The sequence below is a fragment of the Pholis gunnellus genome (assembly GCF_910591455.1).
Source record: "Pholis gunnellus genome assembly, chromosome: 5".
NCBI lineage: Eukaryota > Metazoa > Chordata > Actinopteri > Perciformes > Pholidae > Pholis > Pholis gunnellus.
In genome coordinates this window covers 1,520,269-1,538,241 of record NC_136531.1, presented here as the reverse complement: position 1 = coordinate 1,538,241, position 17,973 = coordinate 1,520,269, and the positions used below count along the sequence as shown (strand labels likewise).

Here is a 17,973-nt window from a genome sequence, read left to right as displayed (position 1 = left end):
AAAAAAACAGAAATATTCATATTTCTGCTCCACAAAATGCTTTGGCTTGTTTCTCCAGCACCCCCGACGTTTCCCTCAAATGTCTGTCAAACTCCACAAGATCACTTTTAATGTGTAGTTCCGTGATCAACAACATGTCGTCTTCCTTCTGTAATAACTGACTGACTTCTTTGGCCACAGGTTGTGAATAAAGCATTGAGATATAATCAACTTTTAAGTTAACGTGACCAACTTGCTTCAACACGTTGTGTTTCTGTCCACCTGGTGAATGTAGGTCACCAGGTGGACAGCAGCAGATGTGATCATTTAAAGATTGTTATGAAGTCAGAGGAGTGAGTAGGGCTGCACGATTATGGCCAAAATCATAATCGCGATTGTTTTGATCAATATTGAGATCACGATTATTTATCACGATTATTCATTAATGACCAGTTACCGGACGTTAGATGCTTAGATGTTAGACGTCCTTCCAGCTCCCGTCTCTCTACTCTTCTACTTCTTCTACTCTTCTACTTCTTCAGGATGCGCGCATGACAGCTCTCAGCTCGTTCGCCCCCTGGTGGTCGGCTGACTGTTAAATTGAGGAAGCGGCTTGATTTGATATGTAGCAGAGCATTTTAAACGTCAATATCGCAGACGATCATGCTCATTTAATTGTGGCAGCCAAAATCGGGATCGCGATTAAAATTAGATTAATTGTGCATCCCTAGTAGTGAGCCGTCGTAGTTCATTTGATTTCTGTCGTCAGTAGCCGGGGCGCTCCCTCCTCGTGCACTTCTGTGGCTCCGTTTCTCGAGGGAAACTTCATTTTCTCTTTTAACTTTCTCGTCTTCCATTAACAACCATCCACTTAAAAGAGTTAACAGCTTTCCCCGCCTGCAGTAACACACATGTTCCACTTGTTTCCTCTCTCATTCAATACAAACATGATTCAGACGAGCAGCAGCTCTCTCTACTCTCAGGAATGATCGGGACACCGACGCGTCACAACAAACATCTTCTTCAGAGAGAACGTTTCTGATGACTGTATTCTAAAGAGTATCCTCACACACCCGCGCTCCCAGCGGTATAAACCTGTTGATTTAATGACCTCATTCTGAAAAAGAGCCAATAAAGAAACCAAGTAAATACCCACATACACTATAAGATGTCTCTAGTTTCAAGTCTTCTTCAACACAGCATGATGTTCATTTAGAGTCAAACAGACCATAAAGCAGGGGATGCTTTAGGGGCGGGGCTTACTGTGATTGACAGGTCTCTACCAGAGACGTAAATACTGAAATCACTATTACACGAGTCTGTGATAGAAATAAAGGAACATGCTAGCTGCTAGTGTATGTTTCTTAGCGTCCATAGCACGTTATCATTCATAAATAAAAAGCTCTTTAAACTGGAATGCATCAATGACTTGATGACAAAGCTCCTTAGCTGTGATGTAATCATTATAACTCAACAATGGGAAAGAAAACTGCAAGAATAGCAACTAAAGTATTGTTTGTACTAAGTTGCAAGTCCACAATAACACATGCGTGTGCTCGTTTCTCCCTTTAATTATATTTATTAAATCAGCTCCGTGCCTGATTATTTTTACATCCGTTTTCTGGCAACGTTTAGTTATTTTGGACCGAATAATAAAATGTTGTTTTCATTTGCCAGCGAGCGATGAGAGGAGGTAGATGTGACGGGTACGAGCAGATGGAGGTTAACACAGGCTGAGCAAGAGATGGAAGAAGAAACGAGACGATGTACTGAAACACCGAACACGACTGAAGACACAATCTGCTCACAAGCGTTTGCCGAAGCCGTCGCTTCTCTTTTTTGTCTTGAAAACAATGAAATACGTCAAACACCAGTCGCTGCTCATTCACATTCCAACACAAGACGATCGTCGACTCGTGACAGCGAGTTATATTCGTGCTCATCATTACGGCAGCGCTAAGGGAAGGCTGGAGGGAGGGGATCTGCTCAGTTCATCTCAGTGACCTTTTATACGATATAACATAATACAATATGCATCTGTATCTCTATTGGTGTCTTTTCTTTAGAAGAAGTTCAATATTCAAGCAGTTATTAAAGCAGGAGTGATTCTGATCCTGTGTTTATTGTAACCCGTTGTGTTTATTGGTACCAAAGCTAACAGAGTTTACCTCAGGAAACATTGTAAACATGAGTTTATGGTCTCAATCTCTAGTCTCAAGTCTTCTTCAAGAGTCAAACAGACCATAAAGCAGGGGATGCTTTAGGGGCGGGGCTACACAGTGATTGACAGGTCTCTACCAGAGACGTATACGGCGTCTCTACGTCACTCCTCCTCAGTCCAGATGTGGTCACTTCCTGTTCACTGGTTGTTAAAAAGCCAAGATGGTAACAGAGGAAATCGCCAAACTCAAGGCTTCAAAACATCAGTCCACAAACCGACGAGAGACGTCACGACGACTCCGTCACGACGACTCCGTCACGTCGACTACGTCACGACGACTCCTTCACGTCGACTGCGTCACGACGACTACGTCACGACGACTCCTTCACGTCGACACAGTCTGTGGTTCTCGCTCTGAAGTCGTTACATGCTGCAGCTTGGTCAGCGGCCGTACGCGTCAAACTGAGACGCTCTACGTGGCCGTAGACATGAATGGAGAAAGTCAGGTGACGGAGTATAAAGTTAAGTTCAGTAACCTATGAAACGTTCACTAATGTTGTGTTTGTAACGCAGCCTGCTTATCTTAACGTAACCCACAATCTTTTCCTAAACCGAACCAAGTATTTTAAACACGAGATTAAAGTGTACGACTGTAACGTGCAGAACTCGACACATAAACCGACGCTAGAGGAGTTCGTAGAGCGTCATAGTTGAAGTCAGGCCACCGACCCAGCTGCCTTATATTTGATGGGTTGGGAGTAATAACACGTTGTTATTACAGTGTCATTATTACGAGGACTCTGTGTGTCCACATCCTGACAAACAGGAAGGTAATTAAACAAAAACCTAAATGTGCAAAGAATAATGTACAGATATCAGAGATGCGGTGACATCAAAGTGAAACGTCTGAAACTAGTTCTGTGTTGTTTTCATGAACTCTGTGATCTGCTGTTTGGCTTCAGGCCAAAACACTTTGTCACAGACTTTCCCAAATACTTTTTATTGTTTTTTTTCTTGTTAAAGTAAATGAATGAACCTCCGTTGTCTATCGTCGAGAGATATTTTCCACTTTTTGCGTCACTTCCCTGAACTAAACATGGTAGAAACACACAAGCAGCAAAAGAAAGTCGCACTTTATCTTTGTTCCAGTCAAAACTGTGGATATCTTTCACTGACGGTGAGAATCATTTAACCCTCTTGAACAGATTCGCCGTCACCGATGGCGCCGGATGATATCGGATCATATCTGACGTTTAGACTCCTCTGCGAGAGCTCGATCCAACGGTCTGTGTGGGAGCCGAACTACGCAGCAGCCATCGATTACCATGTGGGCTGCTGACAAACACATTTTGCTTCACAAAAAAAAGAAATATATATAAATATATATATATATATATATATATATATATATATATATATATATATATATATTAACTCTTTAGTGCTCCACTGATCCATTTGAGCAGTTTATTATTGATGCAAACCTTCAGATATAAAGCAGCAACAAATAAATAAGAAGGATAAGAAAAGAAGAAGGTTTGCTCACTGGGCGGTTCTGCTCCGCTGAAAACATTCTTGTATTTTATATAATTTGTCAGCACCTGGTCACTTTTGTTTATATATATAGATATATATAGATATATATATATATCTATATACTGTATATATATTGTTCAGGGGGTTTGCAATTAGTGCAGCCGAAGCTAACGATGCAATCGTTGTTTTTGTGCTCAGCGAAGTCAGAGACGTGAACAAGATTTGTGTCACCGGATCGAAGTGGCCACACGTCACTTCAACTAATCACCCAAACTACGGTCAGCGTGCACGATGAGGTCGAGCGCAGCCTTCATTCAACATTGTTGGGATTTTACAATTATCCAGACACACCAGATGAGGAAGTAACACACAGCGCTGCATGTAGAGAGGCCGGCGAGTGAACCGTGTTAACCTGCACATGTAGCTTCATGCTAACGAGTCGAAAGGCTGCAAGAACGAACGACGTGGCGACGGCTGGAATCCAAGATGGCGACAACTAAATCACCGAACTCGAGGCGTATACTTCTTATACAATCTATGATCTGTGTGTGAAACGTAAGACGTGTCTGTGATTCTCACGGTCCGCTGGTGTGAGTAATGATGAACGATCCGGTCTCCAGACGCAGCTTTAGTTTTGGAACATTTTTGAATTTGTGTTTTGGACTGACACACGGGCGGCGGCGGCGCGCTCGATACTGTACGCGTGTGTGTGTTTGTTTAGTCATCAAGCTGATAGATCAAAGGAACGGAGAGAAGAAAGATGGACGGTCACGTTTCATGAGCAGGTCACAGACGCTCTGAGGCCTCCCAGGTCTTCACATTCTGTCATTTCAAAATAAAAGTTCAGTCAATGATGGAAAATATTCAGTTAACCCGACCTCTGACATGAAGCAAGCCGCGGAATTCAAATGTGCCCTGTGTGTGTGTGTGTGTGTGTGTGTGTGTGTTTAGTGATGTGTGTGTGTGTATGTGTGTTTAGTGACGTGTGTGTGTGTGTTTGTGTGTGTGTGTGTGTGTTTTAAGTGACGTGTGTGTGTGTGTGTGTGTTTTTAGTGACGTGTGGATGTGTGTGTGTGTGCGTTTTAAGTGATGTGTGGATGTGTGTGTGTGTGTGTGTGTGTTTTAGTGACGTGTGGATGTGTGTGTGTGTGTGTGTGTGTTTTAGTGATGTGTGGATGTGTGTGTGTGTGTGTGTGTTTTAGTGACGTGTGGATGTGTGTGTGTGTGTGTGTGTGTTTAGTGACGTGTGTGTGTGTGTGTGTACTGAAGAGGTAACTGTGAGTAAAACAGGGCGAGCTGTTGAACGCTCCTTCCTGTTGTGAGTGTGATGGATTGTGGTCAAAAGAGGTAAAGAGGGTCAACCTCCTCCATCCCCCTCCTCTTCTTTTAGCTCTGTGCTACCATTCATCTTCATCACAGTCATCTTCATCACAGTCTTTCTCACCCTCAGCACTGAGCCAGCTCTCTGTTACTGCACCGTGGCACCACACAGGGACTGATGAAGGTTTAGACTCTTTTGACGTTTGCGTCACTAAACCACAATTCTGTCGTTACACAGTTTGGCTCATTTATTGGCCATTCTTCAAGATGTCTTTCTCAGGTCAACAAAACAATGTGTTGGAAGACAAAAGAAACTTGAATTATGACAATATGAACAAACAGCATCCAACAAATGAGAATCCGTCACAATTTGAAGGTTTTTCTTTCAACCCAAATCCCGAACAACACATGTTATCACGGTTTGAATCAGAGAAATGTCACATAGAAGACATCTCTTCCCTTGTTCTCTCCTTTGCTCTGTTCTTTGGCTGTAAATCGTGAGTCGCCGTGTGCTGCATCCATTAAACCACTGAGAAGTGCTGAGGGAGAGATCCATCATCGTTGACTGACATGTGTTATCGCAGAGGCACGGAGGCAGAAGGTCAATACATGGTGAGGAGAGGATGGGGGGGGGGGGCAGTAAAACAAAGACAGGGCGGAGAGGAGAACAAACTGTAGATCCACTGTGGGGTCAAAGTAATAATCCACTTCATTTCTCTGTTCCGTAACGTTTTTACTTCTGTTATTCTGAGCCCAAAGTTCAGCGTTTCTCATAAAACAACCCGATGAGTGAAGCGAAGAGCTGAGCAGCAGAAAGCACTCGTCAACAAACCAGGGATGGGTTGAATATTGACATTCCGAAGCAAAAATATGTTTTATGAATGAGTTTAATATCAGCCTCCGAGCACGCTTACAGAAACACACAACGGTGCATGTTTAATGACGTGAAACGACAAAACTATTTGGTTGTGGATCACGAAAAAATGATGGTTTGTGTTCAAATAAAAAAGCAACAAAGTAAACTAACAGCGCAACGTGACAGCGCAACAACGCAACAACGTTACAATGTAACAACGTTACAATGTAACAGCGCAACAACGTAACAGCGTGACAGCGCAACAACGTAACAATGTAACAGCGCAACAACGTAACAGCGTGACAGCGCAACAACGCAACAATGTAACAGCGCAACAACGTAACAATGTAACAGTGTACCAACGTGACAGTGCAACAGCGTAACAATGTAACAGCGCAACAACGTAACAATGTAACAGCGCAACAACGTAACAATGTAACAACGTGACAGTGCAACAGCGTAACAATGTAACAGCGCAACAACGTAACAATGTAACAGCGCAACAACGTAACAATGTAATAGCGTAACAGCGTAACAATGTAACAGTGTAACAACGTGACAGTGCAACAGCGTAACAATGTAACAGCGCAACAACGTAACAATGTAACAGCGCAACAACGTAACAATGTAATAGCGTAACAGCGCAACAGCGTACAAAGGCGATGTAACAACGCAACGTCACAACAGGAACAATATTTAGCGTGAATAAACAACAACCGACCGTAGCAGACTTTCTTACGTGAAGTTACTTAACAGCTGCATCTGACTGCTCAAAGCAGCCTCACTAACCAATCTCAGTAACTAGGTAAGAATAACAGACTCTTTATTTTACTCTGACTAACGGAAACCCTATAACTTGGAGATAGCGAGGCTGTCGACGGCGTGCAGGTGAAGTGATGCAACAAGCTTTACAGATGGTTCAGGAGCAGAAGCAGAAATAACAGGAGGCAGGGTGCCAGGAGAGGTGGGTGGATTTGGTTCGTTGCAAAGGCAGAGAGAGAAGATAGGAAAAAAAATAGATGTTGAGGGACTCAAATTATATTCATACATAGCTCCAATATAAAAAACACTAAATAAAATAAAAACCACAGACATTTAGACTCAAACATGCTCAGTCTCTCTTTCTCCGTCTCACGAGGCCGTCTGTCTTCCTTCATGGCTGCCTCGTTTCCTCTCTCCTTGCTCCCTCTCTCTCTCTTCTCTCCATCTTTCTGCTTTGCTTCAATTATCAGCTGGCTGCCTCCGACACCGAGTAACCACTCCCGACAAACAGGTGTGGAATGACAGGGAAACCGTCCGCATGCACACTTTAACAGCATGCATGCAGTCATATGCCTCTATAACACATAAACAATAGGAGACACCAGCAGATATGACAATAAGACCTCCGCTGTCTCACTCTCTCACACACACACACACACACACACACACACCTCTCCCTCAAAAAGAAGTGGTGGGAGCAGCAAACAATAACGGCGATATTGCAGGCTGGTAGGAAATGAGAGCGGGGGCGAGCGAGGATTAATTACAGATATGAAGGAAATAAAGAGAAGAGGAAGGACGAGAGCGCAGGGAGTAAATGTGAGAGAGGAAGGAATAAATAGAGCGGAGGAAGAAGAGCTTTCCACACAAGAACTCTCTGGATATGATGATCAGAGAACATCCTGTGTGACGCTCCTTCAGAGGGCGAAGACGAAGGACGTCGTCCTGCTGACGAAATGTGAAACGCGCTGGAGGCGCAACAATTAGTCGACTAGTTTATGAGTCGATCAACAGAAAGACAAATCGCCAACTGTTTTGGGGATTGTTAAAAGTCATTTTTCAGGTAAAATGCTGTTTTCAGACTCTCAAATGTGGAGATTTCTAACTTTTACTGAAAAAAACAAGACAGTTTAAGACCTGGTTTCACTGTTTTCTGATGTTTTATACACCAAACAATTAACGAATCTAGAACATATTCTGCAGGTTAAGCAACAATGAAGATAATCATTAGTTGCAGCCCTAATGTCTGCAGGTCTCCCATGTAGACGACATTGATTCTTGATTAACAAAATTCTGTTGCAAAAAAAAACAAGATGCTGACTGGCCAAAAATGCCAAACTCCAAAAGAAATGTTTTTTTGTTACATAAAAAAAGTCACAGCAGCCAAATGATTTGAAGAGAACGAGCCACACGGAAACATGTTTTCAACTTCATCTAAAATGTGATCAATTAAGATTCAAAATGAGACTTGTGTGGGTCGCACTGAGACGAACACTTCATTATGTCTGCGCTGCACATGTTGCATTGTGTTCTCATTGTGTTGCATCACATGGAAGTGCCAAACTTCAAAAGATCATCAAGTCCTTTGCCCTCTACAGCACTGTAATAACGAGCAGTAGAGCGCATGTTGGTTGTTCTCTGGAGCACCTTCGTCACTGGGACAAACTGGGACAAATTCAAAACACATGAATGTAAACGTTCATGCTCGTGTCTGGCTGCTGTTGTGGGCGTATCGTAGGTTGTCTCAGAGTTTGGTTCACAGTTTGCTGCTGATGCACAGAGCAATTCTTTTCAAGAAGTCTGCAGAGAGGACAAACCAAAGCACGGCAGCAACGCGCGGGTCACTTCTCGACAGACTCGCTGTCGCAACGACAGACGGGAAAATGCGTAACGAAGGAGGGAGCGAGACAAAGAGAACGTAGAAGATGAAGACATGAAGACGTTATTAAGAAGTGATCTATCTGCGCTCAACGGTCTCGTGTATCTAATTATCGCTCGCCGCTCTGGCACCAATTAGCCTCCAGGAATCCTCCAGAGACACACACACACACACACACACACACACACACACACACACACACACACACACACACACACACACACACACACACACACCTAATCAATCCAGCTGATTACGGTGCTGGTCAGAGACAAATGGTCAATTATATAAGTGTGTGTGTGTGTGTGTGTGTGTGTGTGTGTGTGTGTGTGTGTGTGTGTGTGTGTGTGTGTGTGTGTGTGTGTGTGTGTGTGTGTGTGTGTGTGTGTGATTACCTCTATGCTCGAGGAACGTAAATGTCAGGCTCTTCTCTTACTTTAATCACTCTTGCATAGCCGTCTTTTTATCTCATTTAACGCTAAAAATATGATATTCAGCTCCAAACACACACACACACACACACACACACACCTACACACACACACACACACTTTCCAAAGAGACACTTGAGAAAGGACAAATCACCTTCTTCTACGAACGTTTACGTGATGACATGAACAACTAAAGGTTTCACGGTACAGTAAGTCAGATAGCGTCACGACAACTGAAATGTTTTATGTCACCAATATTATTCAGCCTCATCATTTAATGCACAGACCACAACATATTCTATCCATTTATGGTTTTGTTTCTAACTGTATGGCTTCTCTTTTCTTTTTTTTCCCAACATGGTTCCTTCTCAGAATCATTTCAACTCAAATTCAGGCGAGAGTTCCATTCTCAGAGATCCTGCCTTTAGTCGTAAACCGCACCTTCATACAGATGTCTGATTTTAGAGTAACACTAATAACTCCGTGCTGGATCAAACTCCTACTCCCTTCTTTTCAGTTTTAACCAGGCGGCAACCTCCGGTTCTTCCAAGTGAAACGGATGCTTCACGTGTTAAAGCTGTATTCTCTCTAGTGTCCACCAGGGGGCGACTCCTCTGGTTGTATAGAAGTCTATGAGAACATGACTCTACTTCTCTCTTGATTTATTACCTCAGTAAACAAGCAGGGTAGGCTTTATGCTTTAGGGCGGGGCTCCCTTGTTTCCTGTCTTCAGCGCTCAGAGTATTTTCATATGTAACTATGTCCACTGAAGATTAAACAGCAGCTTTTTAAAGTATTTCACCAGAGAAAGAGCCCGAGGTCAAGCAAAGGTCCAACAGATACTGCAACAGAATATAAATCTATGTTTTCTAAGACCTACTACTACTACTACTAGTACTACTACTAATACTACTACTACTACTGCTTATTAGGTAGTGATAGTTGTACTTTGATATGCAATGTGTGCTTGAATGTGTGTGTGTCAGTGAAAACAGAGATCCTTGTGTAAAGTAACAATGAGACCAGAGTCGTGTGCTAAAGTGTCGTTTATTAAAATATGACGTACTATCAAACCATAAAAACTGTGAATTGACAGACGATCATTGCCTCACCTGAGCTCCTCTGTGTCGATAAGCCAACGGCACGAGGACACATTTTACTAAGTAAGTGACATAAAAAGCTGCTGTTTAATCTTCAGTGGACATAGTTACATATGAAAATACTCTGAGCGGGGGGGGGGGGGGTTGTGTGAGTGTGAGTGTGTGTGTGTGTGTGTGGGGGGGTTCTATAGGTGTGTGTGTGTGTGTGTGTGTGTGTTTTAATGTGGGGCTGTTCTCTATGCTCACAGACACACAAATTAATAGTTTAGTGTGAATTCAGTAAAACCTAAATTAAATTTGTAATGTAATAAAAAATGGTAATTAACAGAAATAATTCAATTTTAAACAAACACCACCACTACTACTACTACTACTACTACTACTACTACTACTACTACTACTACTACTACTACTTACTACTACACAAATAAGTAATATGATACAACTGGAAACTAACAGAAATAATTCAGTATTACACAAACACTATTAAAACTACTACGACTACATATTCTACTACTACACACACATTGAGCGTATTCATGGAGCGATATTAAAGGTATACAGTAACATTTCCACTGAACTGCTTTAAATGAATTCCTCTCATTCAACATGTGGACTTAAAGCCGACTTCAACTCATTTCTTCATTATGAACTTAAACAATATCTGAGTTCCTCTACGTGAATACACCATGAAGTCAGCTTCATGTTGGTCTCATCTTTCTTCTCTTTCTATATCAGAGTCTTTGTCCTCCATATTCCATACGTTATCACACATTTGCATACGTGTAGGTCTTTGTACCCAATGCGGTTGTGTTGATAAACCTCCATGAGGTGATTGGTGGCTGGAAGGCCAACAGGACCGAGTGAAGACATTTAAAAAGGCTCCAGTGTTGCACCAGGAGGGCATCATTGAAAGAGATGGGTGGCATGACGCGTCTTCTCCTTCTGCTGTGGGCCGGTGAGTGTTCAACTGCTGCTGCTCACTGTAACCGTTCTCTCTGCTTTCAGACAGTCTTCATGTAAACAGTGTGTTTTAAACTGAGTTCCTGCATCAGACGTGCTGTTCTTACACCTCTCGTAGGGTGTTAACAGATCTATGATGCATTCTGGGGACAGTTCCACTTTAAAAGTTTGTAATAACATTTTAAAATCTATTTCAAAATGTGTAGGAAGCCAGTGTTTCTTCTTCCTCATCAGTCTAAAAGAAACGTTGCGAGTTCAGCATCAAACCTCATCTCTTAACTCGCCATTGTTTACTCTAGTTTAGTTTAGTTTGATATCACTTCTATTGTTTGCCACCAAACTTATGTCTTTGTTCAAAGCGAGTGGTTTGGACGGTGATGAACGTCTCTTGTCCAAAGCTTAGTCCTGTTTTTAAGGACTACGCCCTTAACCGGGAGGCTGCACCTTCAACGTGACCGACTACTTCTTCTCTCTACTCGACTTCTTCGTCCTCATGTTGGACTGAAGACACGTTTTAAACTCAATTTCTAGCCACATCTTACACATCGCACCTTTAAGGACACTGTATATCCAACAGTGTGCTGCTGCTCATAGTAACAGCTAGTGTGCCCTTTACTTACTGCAGCACCCCACACACACACACACACTCAGAGAAACCCTGTGGATATGGTAGAAGGCGTTCTTCTAGTCCACATGTAGACTAGATGGGTGGACTCCCATGACCTCTCCTGCAATGATAAACAGTTGGTCCACTGTTCCGCTCCACCAGGATGGAGTCAGCATCACTCCTCCTGAATCTGAGGAGCAATCGGCCTTCTTTCTAGCAACCTGCTGGAAGCGTTCACCAGTTTAGTGAGTGACTTGCTGCCTTCATTCAACTTGACCCTGTGTCAGAGAGATTGTGATGAAGCTTTTTCAGTAAATACATATTAATACATTTGCTCAGCCTTCTCTTTCCAAGTGTGTCTGATAACTTCAGTGACCTTCAGGTAGAGAGAGTTATCTTTAAGACTTTATTCATCAATACTCGCTTCTTCTTCACGATTTAATGATTACTTTTAAAATGTAAAAACAAATAAATTCAGAACAGAATTAGAATTTATTCATATTTTAAATGTAACTTATTATTGTTTCTGGTCACTTCATAAAGTCATTAAAATCTCACTGGAGACAAATCTACCATGTGTATAAAATAAAACACATTTCTGAGTGAAGTTTATAAAGAATGAAGAACACAGACCAGATCAGACAGTTTCATCCATTCCTGTAGTCCTCTGTCCTCCTCTGGCTGCTTTGTCTCAGCAGAGAAGTCAACAAGGCAGCTCATGCTCGCTGAACATGTGTTGATAAAGTATTTGCTTTTTACACGGAAATGTTTTATTGCAGTAACGGTAACGAGAGAAGTTACCGTCAAATCGAATAATCTTCACCTTCTGCCACGACATTTGTTCTCACTGACTCATCGTGTGTGTGTGCGTGTGTGTGTGTGTGTGTGTGTAGTTAGAGGAGCTCTGCGCTGCAGCGTGATATTAAATTCCACCAAAACATTCAAAAGTACTCATGAAAAGCAGCAGTAACGTCGGTGACTTGTCATTACTCTGATCTTAATGTTTGAGCACTGGTGCCTGTTCAACACCAGTTTCAGTAACCAGCACTACCTTCAGATGATGTGAAGTTTGTCCCTTCTGGGCTGCTGTAGAAACATGGCGGTGCAACATGGCTGACTCTGTGAAGAGGACCCGCTCCTAGAGAACGGCTCAATGGCTTTTTCTAAGCTATCAGAAACATAACTTTCTTAGTTTCTGCTCGTTATACACTAATGGGAAATAGTTATGTATAATATATTCCATTTCCTGCCAATAACCCCCCTAAATGTGACACACGGTGTCATATATACAGGACTGTCTCAGAGAATTAGAATATTGTGATAATCCCCATACGTGTGATTTAGTTTACTGAACCAAGCTGAGTGTTTTTCAAGGCTCAGGAAACCCTTGCAGGTGTTTCGAGTTAATTAGACGATTCAAGTGATTAGTTGAAAACCCTACTAGTATACTTTTTCATGATATTCTAATATTTAGAGATAGGATATTTGAGTTTTCTTAAGCTGTAAGCCATAATCAGCAATATTAAAAGAATAAAAGGCTTGCAATATTTCAGTTGATTTGTAATGAATCCAGAATGCATGACATTTTTGTTTTTTTAATTGCATTACACAAAATAAAGAACTTTATCACAATATTCAAATTTTCTGAGACAGTCCTGTAGTTCCTTCATCTTGAACTGTTGTTGTCTACTGAGTACAAACAACCAGTGTTCTAACTCACAATGATGAGGACTTTGTGTTTCAGGTGTCACAGTGGGCTCGCTGGTGGATCTGCAGAAGAGAATCGTCGGCGGTAAAGATTGTAACCCATTGAAGCGTGTGTACCATGTGTCTTTATTATCTAACGGTGATCCCTCCTGTAGCGGCACTCTGATCAGTAAGGAGTGGATTCTGACTGCAGCTCACTGCTACCAACCAGGACGGTGAGAAAGTGACAACTTTACTTTAAAACTAGTCACCATGTTTCTCATTCATGAAGTCATTCCAACTATGGAGAAAGCATTGATAATGTTGATGTTCAGTCACTAATATTACACTACGATGCATCTATAGTAGTTCACTCTGTTTCTCTGTATCTTTCACTTGTAGGACCATCACAGCAGTTTTAGGTAGAAAACCAGAGTCTAATAAAGAACGGGATATCGATGGCCTAGCTAGGTTCTTTAAGGATAAAGACAAACAGGGTAACACAAGGACACATGACATCATGCTGCTGAAGCTACGAAAACCCACTATGACTATACCTGTACAACTTCCTGACTGTAATAAGAAACCCAAACGGTGAGTTGTGATCTTTGCTCCTTTAATCCGTCTGACAGTTCAACTCAAAATGAGAACTTGCTCTGATATCTTTATAGAGAGTAGCTAAACCACAGAGTTCTGTTTTCATCTACCCTGGAAATAAAATATAAGCATTACTGCTTTTATCATCATTATCTTTCTGGTATTTCCCTTTTTTAATATTGTTATTCTGCTATTATTGGATCTACTGCTGTTATTACTTCTCTCATATGTGAGGATGTCATATGCTGTACAGATTGTAAAGCCCTCTGAGACAGATTTGTGATTTTGGGCTGAACATATTAAATTGAATTGAAACACATTAGTACTGGTGTTAACGTTGACGGTTATTAAAATTATTACACGGTTGAAAATAGCTCATCACTCCATCTGCTGTTTGAATTAGTCCTAATCGGGCGGGAATGGGTCAAAAAACGATCTTTAACCCAGGAGGCCGCTGTTTGTTCCCCGTGTGAAACCAGAAGTCAACGTTGATTTAATGCTCACGTGACTCGAGTGCTTCAGTAAAAAGCACTTCTGTAGATATTTTACACCAAACAATCTTTTCTTGAACCGAACCAAGTAGTTTTGTTTCCTAAACCTTCTGAGTTGTTTCTTGTGAAGACGGAAGTTCATTTTGAGAAGACTGTTCTCATGTTACGAGCACATTGAGCGTACATCGTTTTGTTGAACTTTTGTAGGAAAACGCATGAATATTGAGTCACTTTCTGTAAGATATCAAACCAACAGTTGTGTGAGGATACGATGGCCATGTAGGTCTGCTGGCTCCAGATCTGCTGATGGCAAAATTCAATTGCAATAAACAGCCAGTAGAAGGCAGTCACTGTGTTTATTCATAACACAATGTCAAATTTAAATACTTTGCACTAAAACGTCAAGATTAGGACCTGAATCCATCAACAACACTAATAAATACAAACTGTATATACATCAGTGTTCTGCTGAATAAAAGTGGTTTGGGTTCCTCTTTCAATGCAAAGTTGTTAGAAATTATTAGAAAACTGCTATAAAAAGGTTTCTGTTCTTTTTCTTGTATTTCAGAGGTGATGAACTTAAGATTGCAGGTTATGCCTCAACTGCACTACCCGGTGATGTAAAAAGAGGTGAGATGTATCTTGTTTATTTTACAATCTACGTTAATAAACAATAATCTATTTCTTTATTACAGTTAGTGTTGTTATTTTGATTGTGTGTAACACTGCTGACTATATTTACATTCACTACATCTTCATTTAGTCTCAGAAGTGTGTTGCTTTGTTATTATAGTCATGTATTTATGTAATAACACATGAATCTGCATCTTCAGTTAGAGCTCACTTTTTATATTTCCATCTTGCAGCACACAAGATAGATCCATCAAAGCGTCTCCAATGTGCAAAGACCAAGTATGAAGAATGTCTGACCAGATGTGTGGACAGAAAATATGAGCGTCCACACGTATTCTGTTACAAAGACAGATACGTGGATACCACTCCAGTGAGTTGGCTTCTGACTATCTTTTCTTCAAGTCATTACAAGCTTTTACCAATTCATTATAAATGAGTATTTCAGTAATTGATACAAAAGTCTGAACAAAAACTATCTACACCTCTCTCACAGGGTGACTCTGGTGGAGGAGTGGTGCACAAACACACGATCTATGGTGTCCATGTAACAGGTAATAAGATAGCCTGCGGTGGACAATCCCTATCGATGGACATCTGTGCAGATATTTACAAGAAATGGATCAAAACCACTACTGGTATCCGCTGGCCCTGACAGTGATGTGTAGGCTGAGCTCTATTTTAAAATGTTCTGTCATCTAACAGACATTTCTCATGCATTAAGAAAACTGTTGAGTTATTCTAAATTTTCAGTTGATAAATTTACTATTGATGAAATGTTAGTAAAGCCCTTTAAGACAAACAATAACTGTTATTCTACGACTTTATTCTTCACATGGTCGTGTCTGAGTTATAACTGTTAGTTTACACATTCTTGGTGTCAAACCCTTCTGGTAAAGAATAATAATCAAAGTATATAAAAACACATCTCTAGATTTTAACATGTGTTAACGTCTGCTATTCTTTCCACAACACTGATAACTATGATAATCAATATGACTCTTCTTGTACAATGTTGTCAGTTTAAATAAAATGAAGATGACTCACAATCCTTTGTTGTTGTTTTTGTTTTCAGTGTCACAGAAAAAATACACAAACAGATTTCTGTGACATTTAAAGCTCCATTAATCAATATCTCTAAAGCTACAATGAGATTTATTGTGGCCATGTGGGGGCAGTGTGTTCTTATAATAACAGTGATTATAGCTGCTTTACTTACCACCTTATTATTTGTGGGGAAAGGGCAGGAAGAGAAGGGACGCTTTCTTTTTCTTAATCATTTTTCTTTATGTATTTCTGGTAGATCAGGGGAGGCTCTTTGACGTTTTAGATCACAAAGTGATCTTTTTATGTGTCATGGATCATAAAGGTTTGAATTGTGCCATATCCACAAGACAACCATAGAATCCCTGTTTGACACAGGCCAAGGTTAAAACATCTTGTGTCCGTAAGCTTGTTCACTTTAAAACAGACGTAAAGACGTTAAAGCTCACATGAGATCACCTCCACTGTGCTGCTGGTTAAAGGTGAAGGAGACGCTGTTGTCTCATGATGGTAGAAAGAACAAGTTAGTCTACTTCAGTCTGACGATCACAGAAAGAGAGCAGTGGATAAAACCAGGTCTGCAGAGGTGACACAACTGTAGCGGTGCACAGAATGATGTCACACAGGCTCAATGTGGTGCTACACATTTAACCTTTTAACCTCTAAGCATATTTTTTAGGCCGCTGCTCGAAAAATATATACCCATACTCAAAAGAGTCTGTCTCTGTCTCTACTAGGTCTATTTCAATCATTTTGATGGTTTAATAACACTAACACTTGTGAGATTTGTTGAGATGTGTACATATCAGTGTATATGTTACTGGTTAATGCTGAATGAAGATGGCACACAGCTCAAATTGAAAATGTTCAAGTTGGCCTGAAAAAGAAAAGCACTTTTGTCTTTGAAATAATGCAGCAGTAAGCCTAAGACTCTCCACAATCATAGCACAACATGTCAGAAGTCTCCACAGAAAGGTTTTACTTTGATAAAGTGAAGCAGGCCAAGTTGATAGAAGTTAGAGTACAGAGAGATCATGCCAGGTCAAGCCAAAATTCTGAATTTTCTGAATTTTGGAACCAGGTTTCCAGCTGTTATATTGTATATAAAATTAGAATAGAACTATATATTTCACTTTTTATCACTAATAGGGTTCAAACTATCTATTACAGCAGTTTGGCATCATTTTGAACCATGTCTGACCTCTCAGGGGCCTGATTTATGTGTTTTATGTGATTATTTCGTCGCTCCCTGTGTGTGCATTGGCAGTTTTCGAAGCCTATGATTGGTCGATTTGCACATGTGATATGTCTAAGAATACGGAAATGAGTGTAGAATGCAGTGGGCTGGTCAGTCAGGTGATTGACAGACTTTTTAGCCACTAAAACTCCACAAGAGTTGCGCAACAGACAGTGTCGAAATGATTTGCTGAAAAGTAAAAGCAGGACTACCTATGCATAAATGCCTCGATTAACTATTTTACTCTCAAAAGAGAGAGGGACGGGGTGGATACGTATCGAAATAATTTAAGTGGATTTACAGAGTTTTTCACCCAGAAAACCAGCTCAAGGTACGATGCGTTTCAAATGTTTTGCTCTGTGGTTTGGTTGTTCTTGTGTGGGTTCTACTGTGTAACGTTTGAACGGTTTGAAGGAGAGAAATATGAAAGATATCTGCGGATTCAGGGTGGAATTCTCATGCTTGCTAAGCTATCGTTCGGCCATGACGGTCTCTTTTTTTGTGATGATATCTCAGTGGCGGGCCGTGGATTTTATACCTGGGCCTTCAGTGCTGTTCTCCACTTCTAATAACCTCATTATGACGTCACAGTTACGGGTTATTATTTGTTTCGTGTAAAAGCCGCGTATTCACATAACACTGCAACATTTGATAAATGAAATAAAATGTGCAGATACATGAATACGAGCATGAC

The 17,973-nt window shown here is 41.0% G+C and overlaps 1 protein-coding gene across 1 annotated transcript; it reads left to right on the top strand.

Moving 5' to 3' along the window:
• Window positions 1-10,945: 10,945 nt before the first annotated feature.
• Window positions 10,946-16,047, top strand: LOC306696456 (trypsin-5-like). The gene is made up of 6 exons (XM_079160066.1): window positions 10,946-10,982; window positions 13,339-13,516; window positions 13,683-13,874; window positions 14,937-14,998; window positions 15,235-15,371; window positions 15,495-16,047. Exons 1-6 carry the CDS (start codon window positions 10,952-10,954, stop codon window positions 15,651-15,653), a joined length of 759 nt encoding a protein of 252 aa, XP_079016192.1. The 5' UTR covers window positions 10,946-10,951; the 3' UTR covers window positions 15,654-16,047.
• Window positions 16,048-17,973: the final 1,926 nt, after the last annotated feature.